The sequence below is a fragment of the Petaurus breviceps genome, unplaced genomic scaffold, assembly GCF_028583685.1.
Source record: "Petaurus breviceps papuanus isolate PSGF00001 unplaced genomic scaffold, PetGlider_PUasm1.0 79, whole genome shotgun sequence".
NCBI classification, from domain to species: Eukaryota; Metazoa; Chordata; class Mammalia; order Diprotodontia; family Petauridae; genus Petaurus; species Petaurus breviceps.
The window spans coordinates 14,593,592-14,611,515 of NW_027186523.1; the positions used below are offsets into that span (position 1 = coordinate 14,593,592).

Below are 17,924 nucleotides of genomic sequence, written 5' to 3' on the forward strand. Positions count from 1 at the left end.
TCTCTCTCTTTCTTTCTCTCTCTCTCTCTCCCTCTCTCTCTCTCTCTACCTCTCCATCCCCCTCCCCCTCCCTCTCCCTCTCCCCCTCTCCCCCTGCCTCCTGCTTATGCTACTGCCAGAGTTATGTTTTTGTCATTTGTTTTTGAAAGTTGGAAGGGATATTAGAGATCCGTTAGTCCAACCTTCTTGTTTTACAAATGAAGAAACTGAGGCTGAAGAGAGGCCAAAGAACTTGCCCAAGGTCAAAGTCCCAATCTGAGTCCATCTGCCATGAGTACTGCCAGGTAGAGGAGATTGGGATGGGGAGGGGAAGAGGGGGAAGAAACAGGTAGAGGAAAGGCATAGTTCCTGAACGGTGGCCAGGCTTGGTTAAAGCCTGCTTCCTACCTGTGACAACTAGAGAATGCTAGAAGGGAGAGAATGACTCAGGAGCTTAAGTACTTATGAGAAGAGAAAGCAGAAAAACCTGGAGTGGAATCACCAGGCATCTTACATTTGTGAACCAATGAGCCTAACCTTAGCTAAGGGCTAGTGACCCACCTGCATGAAAGAACAGGAAAGTTTGGGGCAGGTAGGTGGCACAGTGAATAGACAACTGGCCCTGGAGTCAGAAGGACCTGAGTTCAAATTTGGCCTCCGACACTTAACACTTGCTAGCCGTGTGACCTTGGGCAAGTCACTTAACCCCAATTGCCCTTCATTCCCCCCTCCAAAAAGCAACAACAAAAAAAAAGAACAGGAAAGCCCTAAGAAGACCTGGACATGCTAAAACACCATTACCATCAATCACTGAAAGGCCCTGAAGCTCCATAGAAGCCACCATCTACCTCTCCATTCTTCTGTTTTCCCTGATTTAAAATTTGTTTTTCTTCTAAGAACCAGCATTCAAAGTGAATATGTGGGTTTCTTGTCTTAGTGGTTTTCCAGATTTTAATAAATTACTAGAACAGGGATTTGTGACTAAATGTGTTTCATGTGTTTTGCATTTTACTTTAAGAAACACTTTTGAAAAAATATTTAAAGAATTTTTTTTTAAATATACTATGTTCAAAAGACACAGTAGAGCATGGTGGATAAAAAGCCGACTGGCCTAGTAGCCAGGCAGGTCTGGGTTCAAGTCTTGCCTCTCACTCATACTGGATCTGTTGTCCCTTAAACTCCCATTGTCCTAAGCAATTCTCTAAGGCAGGGCTCTATGAATTTGGTGGTGGGGTTTTTTTTTTCTTAATTTTGGTAATTGTGATTCAATATAATTTATTTCCTTTGTAATCTTGTGTATTTTGTACATTTTAAAACATGATTCCCAGAATGGGGCCATAGGCTTTACATTAAAAACCGTGAAGAAAGGGTTTAGATCTGCATTGGTAGAGAGAGAGTTCTCTCTTCCAGGAGTTCTCCATAGCAATGAAATCCTAGATCCAGTCCCTAACCTAATTTTAGGATGCCTAAAAGACAAAGATATCATTTTCTATATCCATACCTGAATGTTTCAATGCCTCTGAGATCTTAGCTATATGACCATTGCTTCCATCAAACCACAACCCCTCCAACTTGTCGCTGTGAAATTCTTGTCCGTGTGCTCCATAGACCCGCTACATAGGGTCCATCCTGCTTTCTGGAGGCTGTCCTCCAGACAGTTTTGTAATTTATGGGTACCATGACCTTCAAGAAGCTTCCATGCTACAGTATGTATAAGATACCTTGTTGGAGCATCTAGGCTCTCCATCTCCTGTCCTTCACTCTTGCTACCTGACCAGCTTGCCCCCTTTTCACATTACATATTTCCTTAGTAATATACCTTGTGCTATTTCTTCCTCATTGGTCAGGCATGGAAATATCCCAGTGCTCTGTAATCCCACCACCTATATCTCCATTGACATTGAGGTCACCCACAATTTCGATTCTTTGGTGATTATGATGACTATATGGCATCACTGGAAGTTCCTTTGTATTAAAAAGGTGTGGGTTTGCCCCAAGGAACAACTTTGCTATTTTCCAAATTCAATTTTGCCCACTCTCTGCTTCCTCTTCAATTCTGACATGATTTATTGCTTATCAATGGTCCCTTTCCTAGATATAAGTACAGCTACAATAACTTGAATAGACTGCCTTTCCAACTGCATGTCCTTGTGTGGACAAGTGGCATTTTTCATCTATGTTAATTTTTCTTGTACAGTTTGTTAGGCCAGTCTTTTTTGAATAATCTTCAGTATTAATGAAAAGGCCCTGTAATACTTCAGGGTTGGCACAATATCATCTGTAAGCAATATCTACCTAAAGGATCCTGTTTTTCACTTGGACTCTGTGTAAGACATCATCCAGGTCAGGGACTAACATTTTTTCGAGGTTACACCCAGTAAAGGACACAGAGAAGGAGTGGTCAGATAAATAAGAGGAGAATCAGGAATGAATAATATCCCAAAAACTTACAGAGAAGAGAGTATGGAGGAGGGAGGAGTGATCAACAGTTCCAAGGCAGCAAAGAAATCATGGAGAATGAGGACTGGGAAAAAGTCGGATGATATTTTTAAGATGTTTTTGCGACCTTTAAATGCTATGTAAATGCTAGGTTTTATTTTTTTATAATGTATAAATTGTTTTTGCTGCTTCTAATCACTTCTCTTTTCACTGCTTGCATCAGTTCTTCTCTGAATCAATTCATACAGGTCTTGCCAATTTTCTCTGAAATTGTCCATATTATCATTTCTTGTGGCACAATAATATTCCATACCCTAATAATATTCACATACCATAATTTCTTAGCTGTTCCCTAACAGATAGATACTTCCATAAATTACAGGGTTGTTTGTTTTGGGTTTTTTGTTTTTGTTTTTTGCTACTACAAAAAAAGAGCTACAATAAACGTTTTTGTACATATAAGTCTTTTTTCTTTTTCTTTGATCTCTTTGGGGTATAACCTAGTAGTGATATTTATGGATCAAAGGGTAGGGATGGTTTAGCCATTTTGGGGGCAGGGTTCTGAATTGCTTTCCAGGAACACCGGACCAATTCACAGCTCCACCAGCACTGCTTTAGTCTGCCTGTTTTCTAGCAACCCCACCAATAATGATCACTTTCCATATCTGTAATCTTTACCAATCTGATGAATGAGAGGTGTACCTCAGAGGAGCAGTTCAATTTTAAGACCCTTCTATGTAAAAGTCATTGTGCTAGGTACTGGCCATGAAAAGACAAAGATGAAAAAAAGCCCCAGACTTCAAGAATGGAATAAGCATTTATAGAGCACCTAGTATGTGTTGGATACTACACTAAGTGTATATGTTTTCAAAGATTATAAATGTTTATAAAAATAAACTCATTTGTCCTCACAATAATCCTAAGGGATAAATGCTATTATTGTCATCATTTTACAGTTGAGGAAACTGAGGCAAATAGAGGTTAGATAATGTGTTCAGGGTCACACAGCTAGTAAGTGCCTCAGGCCAGATTTGAACTCAGCTCTTCCTACTCCATACCTACCACTCTGTACTATTGTACCACCTAGCTGCCTCATATGATGTAAGTTTATATTCTACTGGTCTTAACAAGCATGAGACTCCTTGTCGAAACATTTTGCTGTACCTGGCAAGTTGTTTGCCACTACATTTTTTTGTTTTGTTTTGTAAATCTATTTTTAAAATTTTTTTATTTTAGACAAATACTAAAACTTAAATACATAATAGGAAAAGAAAAGAAACATTATAAAGTAATATATTGAACTTAAATATAAAATAAGAAAAAAGCATGTCATATGCACAGCAGAACATAGAAGATTCAGAATATATAGCAATAACTTATCATTATAGACTAAGAAAGTCTATACATTAAATGCTATGTTATATTGAAAGGTGTTCATCTTTGCTTCCTTATAAGTTTTCTTTTGTTCTCTGCTATACACTTTTTACTTTGTACTTTTTCCCCCTTCCTCCCCCCTCCCCACCACCCCAAGGCTCCAACTGAGCATGGATATATTTATATATTGATATTGATATATACATGCACATATACATATATACACATACATACACATATAGACATATACTTTTCCTAAGATATTCTGTTCCTAATCTTGTTTTTATGTTTGTGTGTAAATCTAAATGTACATATTTCAGCTACAATGTGGGTTAAATTGGTTTTTATGGAATCTGACCAACAGTTATACCATTTTCTCATTAAGTAATTCTAATTTAATAAACATCTTTCAAGTACCTATTATGTACAAGGCTCAATGCTGGACTCTGGAAGTACAAAGATTAAGTTGCTTATATTCTACTCAGTGGGGGAGCAAGGGGGATTTAATATTTTTCTACTTAACTAACTATACAAAGTAGGGTATAATGGGCAGAGAAAGGTCTCTTTTAGCTGAAGACATTGGGCAAAGCTTCATGGAGGTGGCATCTGAGCTGAATCATGAAGTAAGAATGATTCTGAAAGACAGAAATGGCATGTCTTCAAGGAATAGTGGTGGGATATAATATTAGATATTCAGATAATATTAATATTCAGCTTTGGTTATAATTTTATTCATCACATTATTATGAAAGTTTGTTTTTTGTTGGGTTTTTTTTTTTTTTGGTCTTTTTGGAAGGGAGAAGGCAGGGCAATTGGGGTTAAGTGACTTGCCCAAGGTCATACAGCTAATAAAAAGTGTCTGAGGCTGGATTTGAATGAAACAGTATTGTTAAGGGAGATGTGTAAGGTCAGCAGAGAGTGGCATATTAAGTTCAGGTAGGCCAGTTGACTAGAATGTAGAATATGGGAAGGCTACGTGAACAGAAGTCATATATAATTAGGCTAAAGAGTGTGGTTGGGACCAGACTGTGGAGAGGTTTAAACACCAGGCCTAGGAGCTACTATTTTATCCAATAGGCAGTGAGGAACTGCTAAAAGTTTCTGAGTGGAGAAGTAACCTGTGCATTAGGAAAATTTCGGCTTCTGTATAAGGGATGGGTTGGAGACAGAAGAGGTCAGAGGCCAGCAAGTGGGATAGGGGACTTTTGTTTGACTATGGTTATTTATTATAAGAACTTTGTTGTCTTTTCTTTTTTCAGTGGGGAAGGGAGGGAGGTGGGATAGAGAGAAAACAATTGTTTCTTCATTGAAAAAAATTAATTGTCAAGGTGAGAGTTTATGATTATCCGTTTATGGAGTTCCTTAGTAAGTGGGGGCTATGTGAGAGGAACACTTTCAGATTCTGTTTGTCTGTGTTGTCAAAGTAGGTTTGTTAGCATTTGGAGAGCTCTTAAATCTCTGAGAAGGGTGTTAAATCATACTAACCTGGAATCTAGAGGATGTGGCAGGAGAGAAATGGCTAGAGTTAAATTAAATTCAGAGGGAGGGCATCCCTAAACAAAAGAATTCGTTTCTTGGGGTAGGTAGATGGCACAGTGAATAGAGCACCGGCCCTGGAGTCAGGAGAATTCAAGTTCAAATCTGGCCTCAGACACTTGACACTTAACTAGCTGTGTGACCTTGGGCAAGTCACTTAACCCCAATTGCCTTGCCTTCCCTCCTCAAAAAAAAAATTCATCTCTTTACTTCTTTAACCTCTTCTTTTAGTATCCATATGCCCCACATCTGAGTTTTAACCAGGATTGCTTTCTTTCCGATAAATTTTGCTTCATGCCCCAGACTTTCCTCCCCTTGTAACTTCTCATCAAATGTCATGATTATCAATCAGAGTCATTCTAGTTAAATCTGCTGGGGAGGAGAAGGCGCACTTCTAAGCAATGTGACGTTGTAAGCAGACTCATACTCAGGGGAATTCTTGCTGTAGCAGTTCAGATGCTAATTAATCATCACTAGCCCTCTGATTGGCCTCTCAGTAGATCAACTAAACAACCACTTTATGGAGGGGGTCTTATCAGTCAGTCAACAAACATTTACAAAGCACCTAGTAGGTGCCTGGCACTGGGGATTCAAAAACAAAAGTGAAGCAAGTCCCTACAGGAAACATGTTCATATAAAAGTCTAGACCAAATCAAAACGAGGAATTGGGTGGGGGTACTAGCAGCTGGAGGAGTAAGGCTACTACCACAATAGCAGTATATTAGGATTTGGCTATAATGTATTCAAGACATTATTCTGAAACAGTGTCAGTGTGTGTCCTTATACCATGGCAGGCTCATGGAAGAGAGATTTCGGTTGACAGCCCTTCTGAAGCCTTTCAGACCTCCAGTAACAGCCATATCTCTAGGCAGGCCCCACCAACTTTAATCTCCCTTAGTTTTCCCCATGTTTGAAACAGGAATAACAGGTATTTTATTATTAGAGTCTGACTTTCTTCTCTCTGTCTCTGTCTCTCTCTTTCCTCTTTCCCTCCCTCCCTCTCTTTTTCTCTGATAAAGCTTAGAGGTTACAACAATAAATACTAGAAAAATAAGACAAAAACTGGTATTTCCCAAGAAGCTAATGAATGAGACTTCTATACTATACGCCTATACTCCTATAGGCCTGTGCTATTTTTTTTTTTTTTGGAGAGGGGAAGTTAGGGCAATTGGGGTTGTGACTTTCCCAAGGTCACATAGCTAGGGGTGTGTGTGTGTGTGTGTGTGTGTGTCTGAGGTCAGAGTTGAACTCAGGTCCTCCTGACTCCAGGGCCGGTACTGTATTCACTGCGCCACCTAGCCGCCGCCACCCCCCCCCCATAGGCCTGTGTTGGCTTTATCTGAATGGTAATATTTGTTTCAGGCAAGTAAAATGGCAAGCAAGTTAAGGTCATGTGGGGAGTCACTACCATAAATAAGAAACCTTTTTCTACTCTGTGGGGCGGGCAAGCTAATTCCTGTCCTCTTTCCCCAATCCAGAATTTCAGACAGCAGTGGACTCCTATCTCAATTGTATGTTGACCCCTCTTTTATGGGGCTGTTTCCACTTCATTAAAACCACTGATCTGTTCTTTTTTTCTTCTCCCCCATTCTCCTACCCCACCCAACATGTAGGATGACGAAAGCCTGAAACACCTTACCCATGAAGAGAAGGATGTCATCCTGTTTTTTGAAGAGACAATTGATTCCCTAGAAGATGATTTGGAGGAAGAAGCCCTTTATGACAGTGGCATCCACTGTCACTCCCCAAGGTCACTGGAAGAGAGCACTTCCAGTCACTCTGAGCCAGAAGATATCATTGACTTGGTGAAGCCAATACCTGAGGATCAAGAAGGGAAATGCCTTCGGCACGTGGCCCAAGCAGCAGGTGATTGTGCAGCACGAAATACAAACTAACAAGGCTGTTTCCAGGTTTCCGTTGACTCAGTTAATATTCCTCAGGACACACAAAAAGGTTTTGTTTACTATTCACACACACACACACACACCCTTCACTCGTGCTAGCCAATGCAGAAACTTGTCAAGGCCTGTCAAGTTTTAAATGTGTGCTTTCATATGGATGAAACATGCCTATGGTAATTGGACTGTCCAGACAAGCCAGCACCTTTTCTTGCCCCCTATGATTAAAGAGACATGTAAAAAAGTCCCTAAAGGGGCTAAAATCACAAACAGAATAAGGAGGTATACAAAGAACTTTTAAAATTTTATTATAAATAACTTTTTTTCATGAGAGTTTCTAAATTTCTATCAAGGATTGGCACAACACATACCTACCAAACAGTGCCTTCTAACTTATGCCAAATTTATCATGAGGAATAATAGAAAAGAGCTCTAGCTCTGGAATCAGAAGGACCCAGATCTGAATGTTCTCTCTAATGCTGTTTGACCTGGGGCAAATTATGTACCTCTTTGGGCCTCAGTTTTGACATCTGTAAAATGGGGGCTTTGTACTAGATGTCCTCTGAGGTTTCTGTCAGCTCTCGTTCTTTGTTCCAGTGGTCCTAAGAGTCTGCCTTTCTTTCCCTGTTTGGAAGTTGGTGGTGAGTTTTCACCAACTTTTATCCCAGACAGCTTACCCAAAGTTCTCTTGACTGGTTGCCATGATTTCGAAGGTAACCCTTCACACTGTTTTTAAGAAATGGAAGTGTTTACTTTGTATGGAGAATACCATTTCTCTTCATTCCAGTGGGGAGCAAGAAGAAGCATATGGACAAGGAACTATTGTATGCGTTTTTCCTGTTGGCTGAGAGAAACCATTGCCATTTTAGAGTATCAGAAAGAAAAATGCCTACCCCTTCAATATATCCAGGATATATAATTTCTTTGCCATAGACATTCCCTCATAGATACAGATCATACACCTCTACAACTTAGTATATGGTCTCTGAGAATAGAAAAGTGGGCTTCTTTGCATTTAGCAACACTGGTCCATGAACAAAAGACATCTATCATCACAATTGTACTCAAGGCCTATCTGTCTTGGTAGGTCCTACCAGACCATGTGCCCTGTTGCCTTAGCAGATCCCTGCCATGATGAAGCAGCAGAGTGAGGCATTCCTTTCCATTCTCTCTCAGTATGCCCAACCTCCTCCGGTTGCAGGATCTCAAGAATTCTGGGAAAAAAAGTTTTAGAAGGATGGTAGCAGATAATCTCCCATGAAGTTATTGCTTTAACTTCATGGTTATTTCTTCAAACTTTGATTTGCCTCAGTATTTTAAAACATAAATGGCCTTTTGTGAGATAGCTTTACATAAATACTGTTGTGTCTATGTAGACATGTGATTTTTTTCAAGCAAACAGTTTATTTCCTTACCCTACTAATCAAGAAGGGAACATGCTGTATTTAGCAACAGAGAAAAGGTGCCTTCTGCAAAAGGGAGTGCCCCAAAGTTCTTTGATAGCAACTTAGGCCCATTATCAAGTAAGAAACCACCATCTGGCACTTCTCAGAAATATACTTCTGATGGGTGAATTGCATTGGCTCGAGACATCAAACAGACCTGCCCTGCTATTGAAATCTTTAGCTTAAGCACTCAAGGCTACCTCATCTAGGATCAGCTAGAGGCTACATTGAACTATCTAACTGAAGTTGCTTCTAAATAAGCCACTTAACCTTCTGGTGTTTATTTTCCCCCTCTATTAAAATGGCAGGGGCAGGTTCTGAGCCTCCTATTCGATGGTAACAAGTTAATGGACAATTCAAAACTTGTTCGTATGGTTCCTATCTCTGCCATACAACATGCTTCACAATTGAGAGTGGAGACTCGGAGAGTAACAAGGCGTATACGGTGAGTGACAAAACCAAGACTCAGACCAAGTCTTCTAACTCGAGGTTCTGTCTTTTTGTTCCCTTTACCATCACTAACCTGGCCACGCTCTAAGAAAAACAGAGGCCAAGGGAACTCAGGTAACAGAAGAGCTTTAAAAAAATAACCTTTAAGAACATTTAAAATTCAGTGTAAAGGAATCGGTGGATTTACTTTCACTTAGGAAAATAACTTTTGATGGTTTTCTCTCATCTCATTTTTCAGAATCAGAAAGTATCGAGAAAGATAAAGTACCCTCCCTGGAAGACAAAAAAGAAGCAGCTGACAGCATTTCATTGCCAGACTCCACCCTTCCTGAAAGCACCCCTCCTCCAGCCCCTCCCCTTCCCGCCTCAGCCTCAGTGTCTCCCAGGAAGGAGATTCTCTCGTCCTCTCCCCCAGCAGAGCACCCAAAACTCCTCCACTCTGTACCCACTCCACTTGTCATAGCTCAGAGGATCTCTGAGAGATGGGCAGGAAGTGAGGGCCCATCCCCTACATCCACTTCAGTGGAAGGGAGGTTCAGTGGATGGAAGAGTAGGACCTTTGCCTCACCATCTGCTCAAAACGGAGAGCACTCCCCATGGCACCGGCATGGCGCGACTTCCCAGACTGCCCCTAAGGTTCATCGTTTCCCAAGCAACATCAGTGTCACTAACAGTGCCGGGAAGGATTTCAACAAGACCATCTCCAAAGCAGCAGTCAATGTCCAAGAACGCAAGGCCCAGGTTCTGGCCAACATCAACGGGGTGGCCTTCCTTGCCCCAGGGGAAGTGGAAGAACGGTTACAGAAGAATGAGCCAACTGACCAAAAGAGGAGTCTGCTCCCTGAGCAGGGCATGTGTGAGGCAATGAGCAAGTTGAGTTTCATGAGGGAAGCCCCCAGCCCAGGAAAAGGAAGACAAAGGAGTATCGATCAGTGTTCCAAGGCTGTACAAACAGAACAATCCCCAGCTGTACCCAATGGCTTCCAGAGTATCCATGATGCTTTGAAGAGTGAGCCCAGCCCTTTTGTCTCCACTGGCAAGACGATAACATTCCGCCCAGATTCGGCTCTTACCAACAAGATCACACGGCAGAACGCCGCCAAGAGTTTCTATGAACATCGGCAGCCAGACATGGGCCAAGATGTCAGAAGACGGTCAGGCTCCCTCCCAAGAGCTGTAGGATTCCGACCCCAAGGCATCACTGTGCAGTTTGCTGGCCGGGGTTCCACAGAAGAAGCTCGGCGAGAGGCTCTGAGGAAGCTAGGGCTACTAAAGGAAACTTTGTGATGGCTGATGCAGCGAGGGTTGCTGCAAGAAGAGGGGGTTCTGATGGGCTAGCCCAGTCTGGCAGAATGGTTATGATACTCACGACATTCCTCTCCCCCTTAAAGAGCCAGGGGAAGAAATGTTAAGAGTAACAGACTTCACCTCACCGAAGATGTCTGGGAGATACTTGGTCTGTAATCAATATAAATACTTAAAGGCCAACACACAGCTCCCGATTGCTGTGCCATTTGTGGGCTTGGAGGCTCCAGGAAAACTGGTTCTAGCTGTCATCACCATTTGACATTGCTGCCCTACAATCCCCTATTTGAACATTGTGGAAGATATGCCTCCTGCCACACTTCTGAGTCTTCCTTTTTCCACACACAGGCAAAATCCAAGAAATGGAAAGGGGGAAGGAGGCAGAGAACCGGCAAGAGACCTTTCAAACCCATCGACTTCATGGATTGTAAATGCCATAACCTTTTTTGTTGTTGTTGTTTTTATTTGGCATTCTTGAGCCACTTGCTTCCTGGCCTCATAATCATCTTCTGTCCTGAAGTACCTGGCTTGAAATACCAGTTCCGACTATACCATCTGTGTTTTTCCTTCCATCTTTTTTTTTTTAAGTAAGGCCTTCTGTTCATATTTCTGATCCTTATTGTGCCTGGGATATCTGTTTTGGAAGGGGAGGCTTGTTTTAGCCCAAAACATGTACTTATTCCCCACCCCCTGCAAATGAATGTGCCATCTGGGTTGCATGAGAATTTTTTTTAAGATTTAAGTGAAGGCTTTATAGTTGTATTACTATAATTTCAGTTTGGAGAGTAGAGAGGGAATGGGGAGGACTTTGATAAGGATGGTGGTTTTTAAGAAAACAAGTCTCGTCAGACTGGGAACACCCATACACACACATCTGTATGTGGCTTCCTGACTTCTGATGGAGTCCCCATTCAGTATCTACAGGATACAGCCTCTTCTTCCTATAGCCTTGATGTACTTTTAGCTGCCTTCTGTTGGGGGTGACTGAAACAGAAGAAACCCAAAGGCGATTTGAATACATAACCAGTTTCTAATTTTGATATGTCCCATTCCTGTGATATTTCTGCAGCTCAAAAGTGGCTCTTCCCTTCATACTATTTTCTGCTTCTCCCCAATTATAATGCTCCCCTCCACGACCCCACCTCCCACCAAAGAATCGAAAGAACAGAAGTGTTTTGGGGATAAAAGTGGACACAAAGACCAGTGGCTGATGGTATTCCCTGAACAGTCTCTGAATTTTGTTAGCAGTTATATAATAAGAAGGGTGAGGAAAAGGAACTGACTCTCTCTCCCTGTTGTATGTCTTATATGCCAAGTTGTAGCCAAGAACAAGTTTATTAATACTATTCAAGGATGGAATTTTAAACCTTTAAAAATAGATTGGGAGGGGCTGAACTAGAAGACCCAGGCACAGCCTTTTATTATTCTCTCTTAACCATCATGGTAGCACAGCTATTTCTTTCCTGTAAATGTTGCTTAAATTCAAACTTTTAAATGTGCTGTGAAGGAAATTTTCCATAGTATTCAACTTGCCTCATAAATTATATAAAAAGATTGTACTTAAAACCACCAGTATTTAATACCTCACCCCACTCCCCCCACGAATTAATCTCATTTGTTATGGAATCTGGATACTATTTAAAATAAGCATTTAATTTTCACAGCCTTTTTAATAGCTTATTTTAAAGTTAGCTTTGTGGGCAGTGGATGTCTAAGTGATTCGTCAGAGACATATTTCTGTTAATAGAACAAGATGCACTCTGTTTAATCATTGAAAAGTAAGAAGTTGGAAAACATTCCATCAATTGAATCTGAGGGTCTTGACACTGCTGAAACTTTAAAATAATCTATATTTGTAACATAACCTCTTGGCGAGGTTGCTTTGTCTTTGGTTGTTTTAAATCTTTGTCATCCAGTAATTTCACTGAGTTTGAGATGAGTTTTGCTATTTTAGTATATTAATCTTCATGATGTTTCTTTGAAAAATAAACTTGGAGATTTTCTTAAGTCCAAGAGGATTTTTTTTTTTCTTTTTAAACCAGGGCTTTGAAAGTGCCCTCCACATAGTAGGCACTCAAATGTTTATTAAGGTTAAAACCAAGTCATTATACTGCTATCAGACCCTCTTTTTTTCTTTTAACTTATTTATTTTGGTTTTTTATTATACCCACTGTTACTCTGTTAGCTTGAAATCTTGCTTTTTATGTCAAGATATAGTGATCAAAGCTGTATGTTATATATATATGTCAAGTTCAAATTGTACCTTCTGATGAACCTGTTTTTGTTATAGGTTTTAGTTTCCAGTTATATATTTTTTATTGCATAACTAGGTGATCTGACCATATTTAAGAATGAATTAGTTTGGGGGCGCCTACGTGGCACAGTGAATAGAGAGCACCAGCCCTGGAGTCAGGAGGGCCTGAGTTCAAATTCGGCCTTAGACACTTAACACAAAAACTAGCAGTGTGACCTTGGGCAAGTCACTCAATCTCATTTGCCCTCCAAAAAAGAAAAAAATGAATTCGTTCAAACCAGGACAAGCTTAAGTGGTGGAGTGGATAGAGTGTTGTGCCTGGAGTCAGGAGGAGCCCAGCCTCTGCTACTTATACTGACTCTGTGACCCTGGGCAATTGACCTGTCTGCTTCAGTTCAAATGAGAAGCCTCTAGGTGGCGCAGTATATAGACATCAGAGCTGAGTTCAAATCTGCCCTCAGGTTCTTCATCTCTAAAACGGGGATAATGCTAGCACCTACTGCCCAGGGCTGTTATGAGAATGAAATAAGACAAAATTTGCTAAAATGCTATACAAATGCTAGCTATGTAGCCATTTAAATTAAATGTTGGGATTTCATTCCAAAGCAAAACACATCAAAAAGGGGGCACACTTAAAACACTCAGTTTTCCTGATCCAGCCACATGTTGCCTTTGAAACAGTCCCTAACAGATATCCCTCATCTAAGCCTGTGCCTTCAGCTTTGCTTGGTTGTACCAGAGGGATGCACCATCTTCCCCTGCAAATGGCAGAATGATAATAGTTAACCACACTTCCTTATTCCATGTACACCCAGTGGGCATGAGCATACTTACACACTCAGTTCCTATTACAGCCACATTTTCAAGGAGAAGAATTTACTAGACTAGAAAGAATGTCAGTTGGGGGAATAGCTAATAGTAGCCAGTTTGGCTGAATTGTCAAGTCCTTGAAGGGGAATGATGTAAACTAAGTCTGGAAAGGTAGGTCAGGAACCAGAGTGTAGGAAGCTTTCCAAGTCTGGGAACCTTTGGCCCCTCTACTTCTAGCTACCTTGAATCCAGTGAAATGAGATCAAAAAAGCAAAGGGCTTTATGCCTAAACCTGACTTTTCAAAATCAACTGACTTTTTTTTTAGTAGACTGGTTGTGTGGGATCCTTCATTCTGGAATGTTCTGATGGAAAGGTCTTCGGCTTAAGGTATCCAACAGAAAGTAGCTTGCATGAAGAACTTGGCTGTGTTTGAGTGATGCCCGATGGAACTGAAAGGCTTGCATTTTTAAGAAGACAGCTCCGCCTTTTTCCATGATTTTAAAAATAAATTCCTTATGGGTAAAGTTCCTTGCTAAAAGGGCACAAAGGGGTTCAGTGTTGTACGATGCCTATTCTCAGTTTTAGGATGGCTGGTGAGGAAGAGCATGGGATGGGGGTGGGATGGGTCAGGCCTAGGAGATGTAGCCCTGTGTAATTGACCCTTGTCAGACCTTGTCATTCTCCTGTTAATGTTTTCCTGGTAGAAGTATGATGAGTGTTATTTATATAATATAGCAAGTTTAATAAACATTTCTTTTCCTAAAGGACTTCTTGTATTCCTGAAATTTGGCCAAGAGCAAATTGTACCAGTGGAATAGCATCCACCTTTTTCCAACATTTTCCTCTTCTCCACTGTCTGCTGATAGTCGGTAGAAAAGCAGGAGAGGGCAAGTTCAACTGTGGAGGGCTTACGTTTTTAAACAAACTGACAAGTTACCCAACAGGTTTTTGGCATCTTCTCTTCACCATGTTTTCTTTGTTTTTCTTTTTTCCTTCTTCAAAGTAGAGACTGCGTTCTTGCGTCTCCATTATTAATGTCTGTTAGTTGAGCAGGATCTTTATTTCAAAAGTGAGAAAAAGAAGGGGGGGGAGGGAGGGAGAAGGGGGAGGGAGCTGTAAATCATCATGCCCTGGGAAATCTGGAAGTACCTTGAAATTCAAACTGAGCCCTAGACCTTTTTTTTTTTTTTGAGGCAATCAGGGTTAAGTGACTTGCCCAGGGTCGCACAGCTAAGTAAGTGTCTGAGGCCATATTTGAACTCAGGTTCTCCTGACTCCAGGACTGGTGCTCTATCCACTATACCACCTAGCTGTCCTCTCCAGCCATAGACTTTAAAAAGAAGCAGCATTACTAGAAGCCATATTATACCCCATTAGTTATCAGCCCATCCGATGCCTTATGTCTCATTATTTTACTCTCTGACCTATGACAGTTACTTTGAACAAAGGGGACTACTTTTTTTTAAAACATTCCTTTTCAAAAAGAAGAATCCCTAAAAAAATTCTAGATGTTTCTCAAAATGAGAGAATTTGACAATAGTACACTTTTCTTTCCCCTTCAAGATAACTTTCAGCCCTCAAATGCTTTTCCACATTACCAAAAAGAAAAAAAAAATCATGGACCAAGAGTTGGAAATGACTTAAAAGGCCATCTAGTCCAATCCCCTCGTTTTACAGATGAGGAAACTGAGGATCAGAGGTGAAACAACTTGCCTAGGGTCCTAGAGAAAAATGGCAGAGTTGGGATTTGTACTCAGAGCTTGTACCTCCCCTTCAGCACTTTCTCCACTTCACCCCCACGTTCCCCTTAGCAGCACATACCATGCCCAAGGTCACGCAATATTCAGCATCAAGTCGGGCTTGGGCAGTAAGCTTGAGCCCATAACCCCAGTATTAACAAGATTCAGACCCAGCTCTCACTTTTCACTGCTAATGAGAAGTGACTACTCTCGAGAATCAGGTGAATTAAAATTCGATAGGAGCCTCTCCTGAAGAAAACACCTGGTAGAAGCAGTGTGTATCTCACAGCCTGCCTGTGTGTGTAAGTCAGTGGCCCTTTTCGGCTTCCTTGTCTCCATGACTTATTTCAAGTAGGAAAGCATTCCTTGGCTTGGATTTTGGAGTCAGAAGACCTAGGTTCAAATCTAGGGTCTGATACTTAGAATCACAGAATTTTAGAATTGACAGGCACCTTTGAAGTCATTGAATCCAAACTTCTCACCTTGCAAGTTAAGAAACAGAGGCCTGGAGAGGTGACTTACCCAAGGTCTCATAGTAAACTGTTGATAGAGTGACAAAAAAAGTTTTGCCAAATAGGATGGGAATATGTGCTATCACAGGTTTCATTCCTAATATTCCATCAAACTTTTCTTTCCCCAGATGCATAGATCACAGTGCTAACTGCTGGAGTAAATACAAAGTTTAGATATGATGGGCTCCCTGTCCTCAAGGAGCTTGTAGAATAATAGGGGTACAATAATAGCTAACATTTATATGTGGGGCAGCTAGGTGGCCAAGTGAGTGGATGGAGCACCAAGCCTGGAGTCAAGAAGACTCATCTTCCTGAGTTCAAATCCAGTCTCAGACACTTACTAGCGGTGTGACCTTGGGTAAGTCACTTAAGCCTGTTTGCCTCAGTTTCCTCATCTGTAAAATGAGCTGGAGAAGGACAAAACCACTCCAGAATCTGCCAAGAAAACTCTAAATGGGGGAAAGTAGGTGGTGCAGTGAATAGAGCACCGGCCCTGGAGTCAGGAGGACCTCAGTTCAAATCCAGCCTCAGACACTTGACACTAGCTGTGTGACCTTGGGCAAGTCACTTAACCCCAATTGCCTTGCCTCCCCAATTCGAAAAAGAAAACCCTAAATGGGGTCACAGAGAGAGGACATGACTGAAAAGTGACAGCAACAAAGATTTATATATGAAGCATACACACACACAAGCTTTAAAGTTCACAGAGAGTTTTATGTATACTATCTCTTTTAGTTTTCACAACAACCCTCAGATATAGGTGTTATTATTATCCCCATTTGCACAGGAGAAAACATGTTTAGAGAAGTTGTCACCCCAGGTTACACAGCTAGTAAATGTCTGAGGCAAGATTTGAACTCAAGTCTTCCTGCCTCTAAGTCTAGCATTCTATCTACTACTTCCCTTGATGTCTCTATGTAGCTCTCAAGGGATATGTATCTTGGTGAAGTACATTACTTACAAAAGAATGTTATCCCAAGTCTTAGGAGAAAGACTGTAACCACCCAGAGGTATCAGGGAAGGCTTCATGGAGGAGGCATTTAAGCTAAGCTCTAAAATGGGCAAGAATTCAGGCAAAGATAGGACAGGGGGTATTCCAGGAATGGTGCAGGCAAGACACAAAAACTAGAGGGCACTTGTCACAGCTGGGAAACACCGACTACATCAGGTTGGCCAAAGCATAGAGTATGTTGAGTTTGGCAATATAGCTGGAAAGATAAGACTGTTCCAAACAGGAGAGCACCTTGAATGTTGGGCAAAGAAATTTCTACTTGGTGGCTGTGCTTGTCAGCTCAGGGTTTCAAGAGAGAGAAGTAGCTATGTCCAGCATAAGCTAATTGTGGAGTTTATGGAAGGATAAATAAACCACAGGAATATACGCATTTGTTCAGTGAGGGCAGTATAACAAGACTAACTGACAATTCTTTGGTTCACCTCATTTGAATACCTCTCTTTGTCCCAGAGAAAATACATTTATCCCCACAAAGTCAGCTCTGTCTAGGCTAGGGGTGGATTTGTTCTGTGAAGTTTGGATTCAGTCAAAGGGCCACACTTGAGGATCTAGAGGGCCACAAATTCCTCACCCCTGGATAATTACCCAGTCGTGGATCTTACTAAGGAAGACAAGAAAGCCTATCTTCTGAAATCATTTGCAAATGCACAAATCTGAACCAGGTGAGATAAAGCTAAATACAAGGGAAGCAGAATTTCTTTGGAGGCCAGGGTTATACTCATGTTTATTTGTTAGTTAATACTGTTGTCTATCTCAGGGTGAAAAATGCTATCCACATCCAGAGGAAGAACTAATGGAATCTGAATGCAGATTGAAGCATACTGTTATCACTTTGTTTTTTTCATGTTTTTCCCCCCCTTTGGGTCTGTGTCTTTCACAACATGACTAATATGGGGGGAAAATAGTGTCTATCTACACGTCTCTTCCTCTACGCAAATAAGGTACATAATTTAAGCAGCTGACCTCAAAAGTAATTGTTCAATCATGTTTGACTCTCCATGACCCTGTGGACTGCAGCACACTAATACTGTCCATGGGGTTTTCTTGGCAAAGATACTGGAGTGGTTTGCCATTTCCTTCTCCAGTGGATTAAGGCAAACAGAGGTTAAGTGACTTGCTCAGGGTTACACAGCTAGTAAGTTTCTGAGGCCAGATTTGAACTCAGGCCTT

General features: G+C 41.2%; 1 protein-coding gene across 1 annotated transcript in view; it reads left to right on the forward strand.

Moving 5' to 3' along the window:
- LOC138175835 (proline and serine-rich protein 2-like) overlaps window positions 1-12,439 on the forward strand; it is a 70,651-nt gene extending 58,212 nt beyond the window's left edge. The window contains exons 3-4 of the mRNA XM_069106392.1: window positions 6,942-7,194; window positions 9,360-12,439. Of these exons, the coding sequence (XP_068962493.1) occupies window positions 6,942-7,194; window positions 9,360-10,408 (1,302 nt within the window). The 3' untranslated portion in view covers window positions 10,409-12,439. The remainder of the gene's footprint in view (window positions 1-6,941; window positions 7,195-9,359) is intronic.
- Window positions 12,440-17,924: the final 5,485 nt, after the last annotated feature.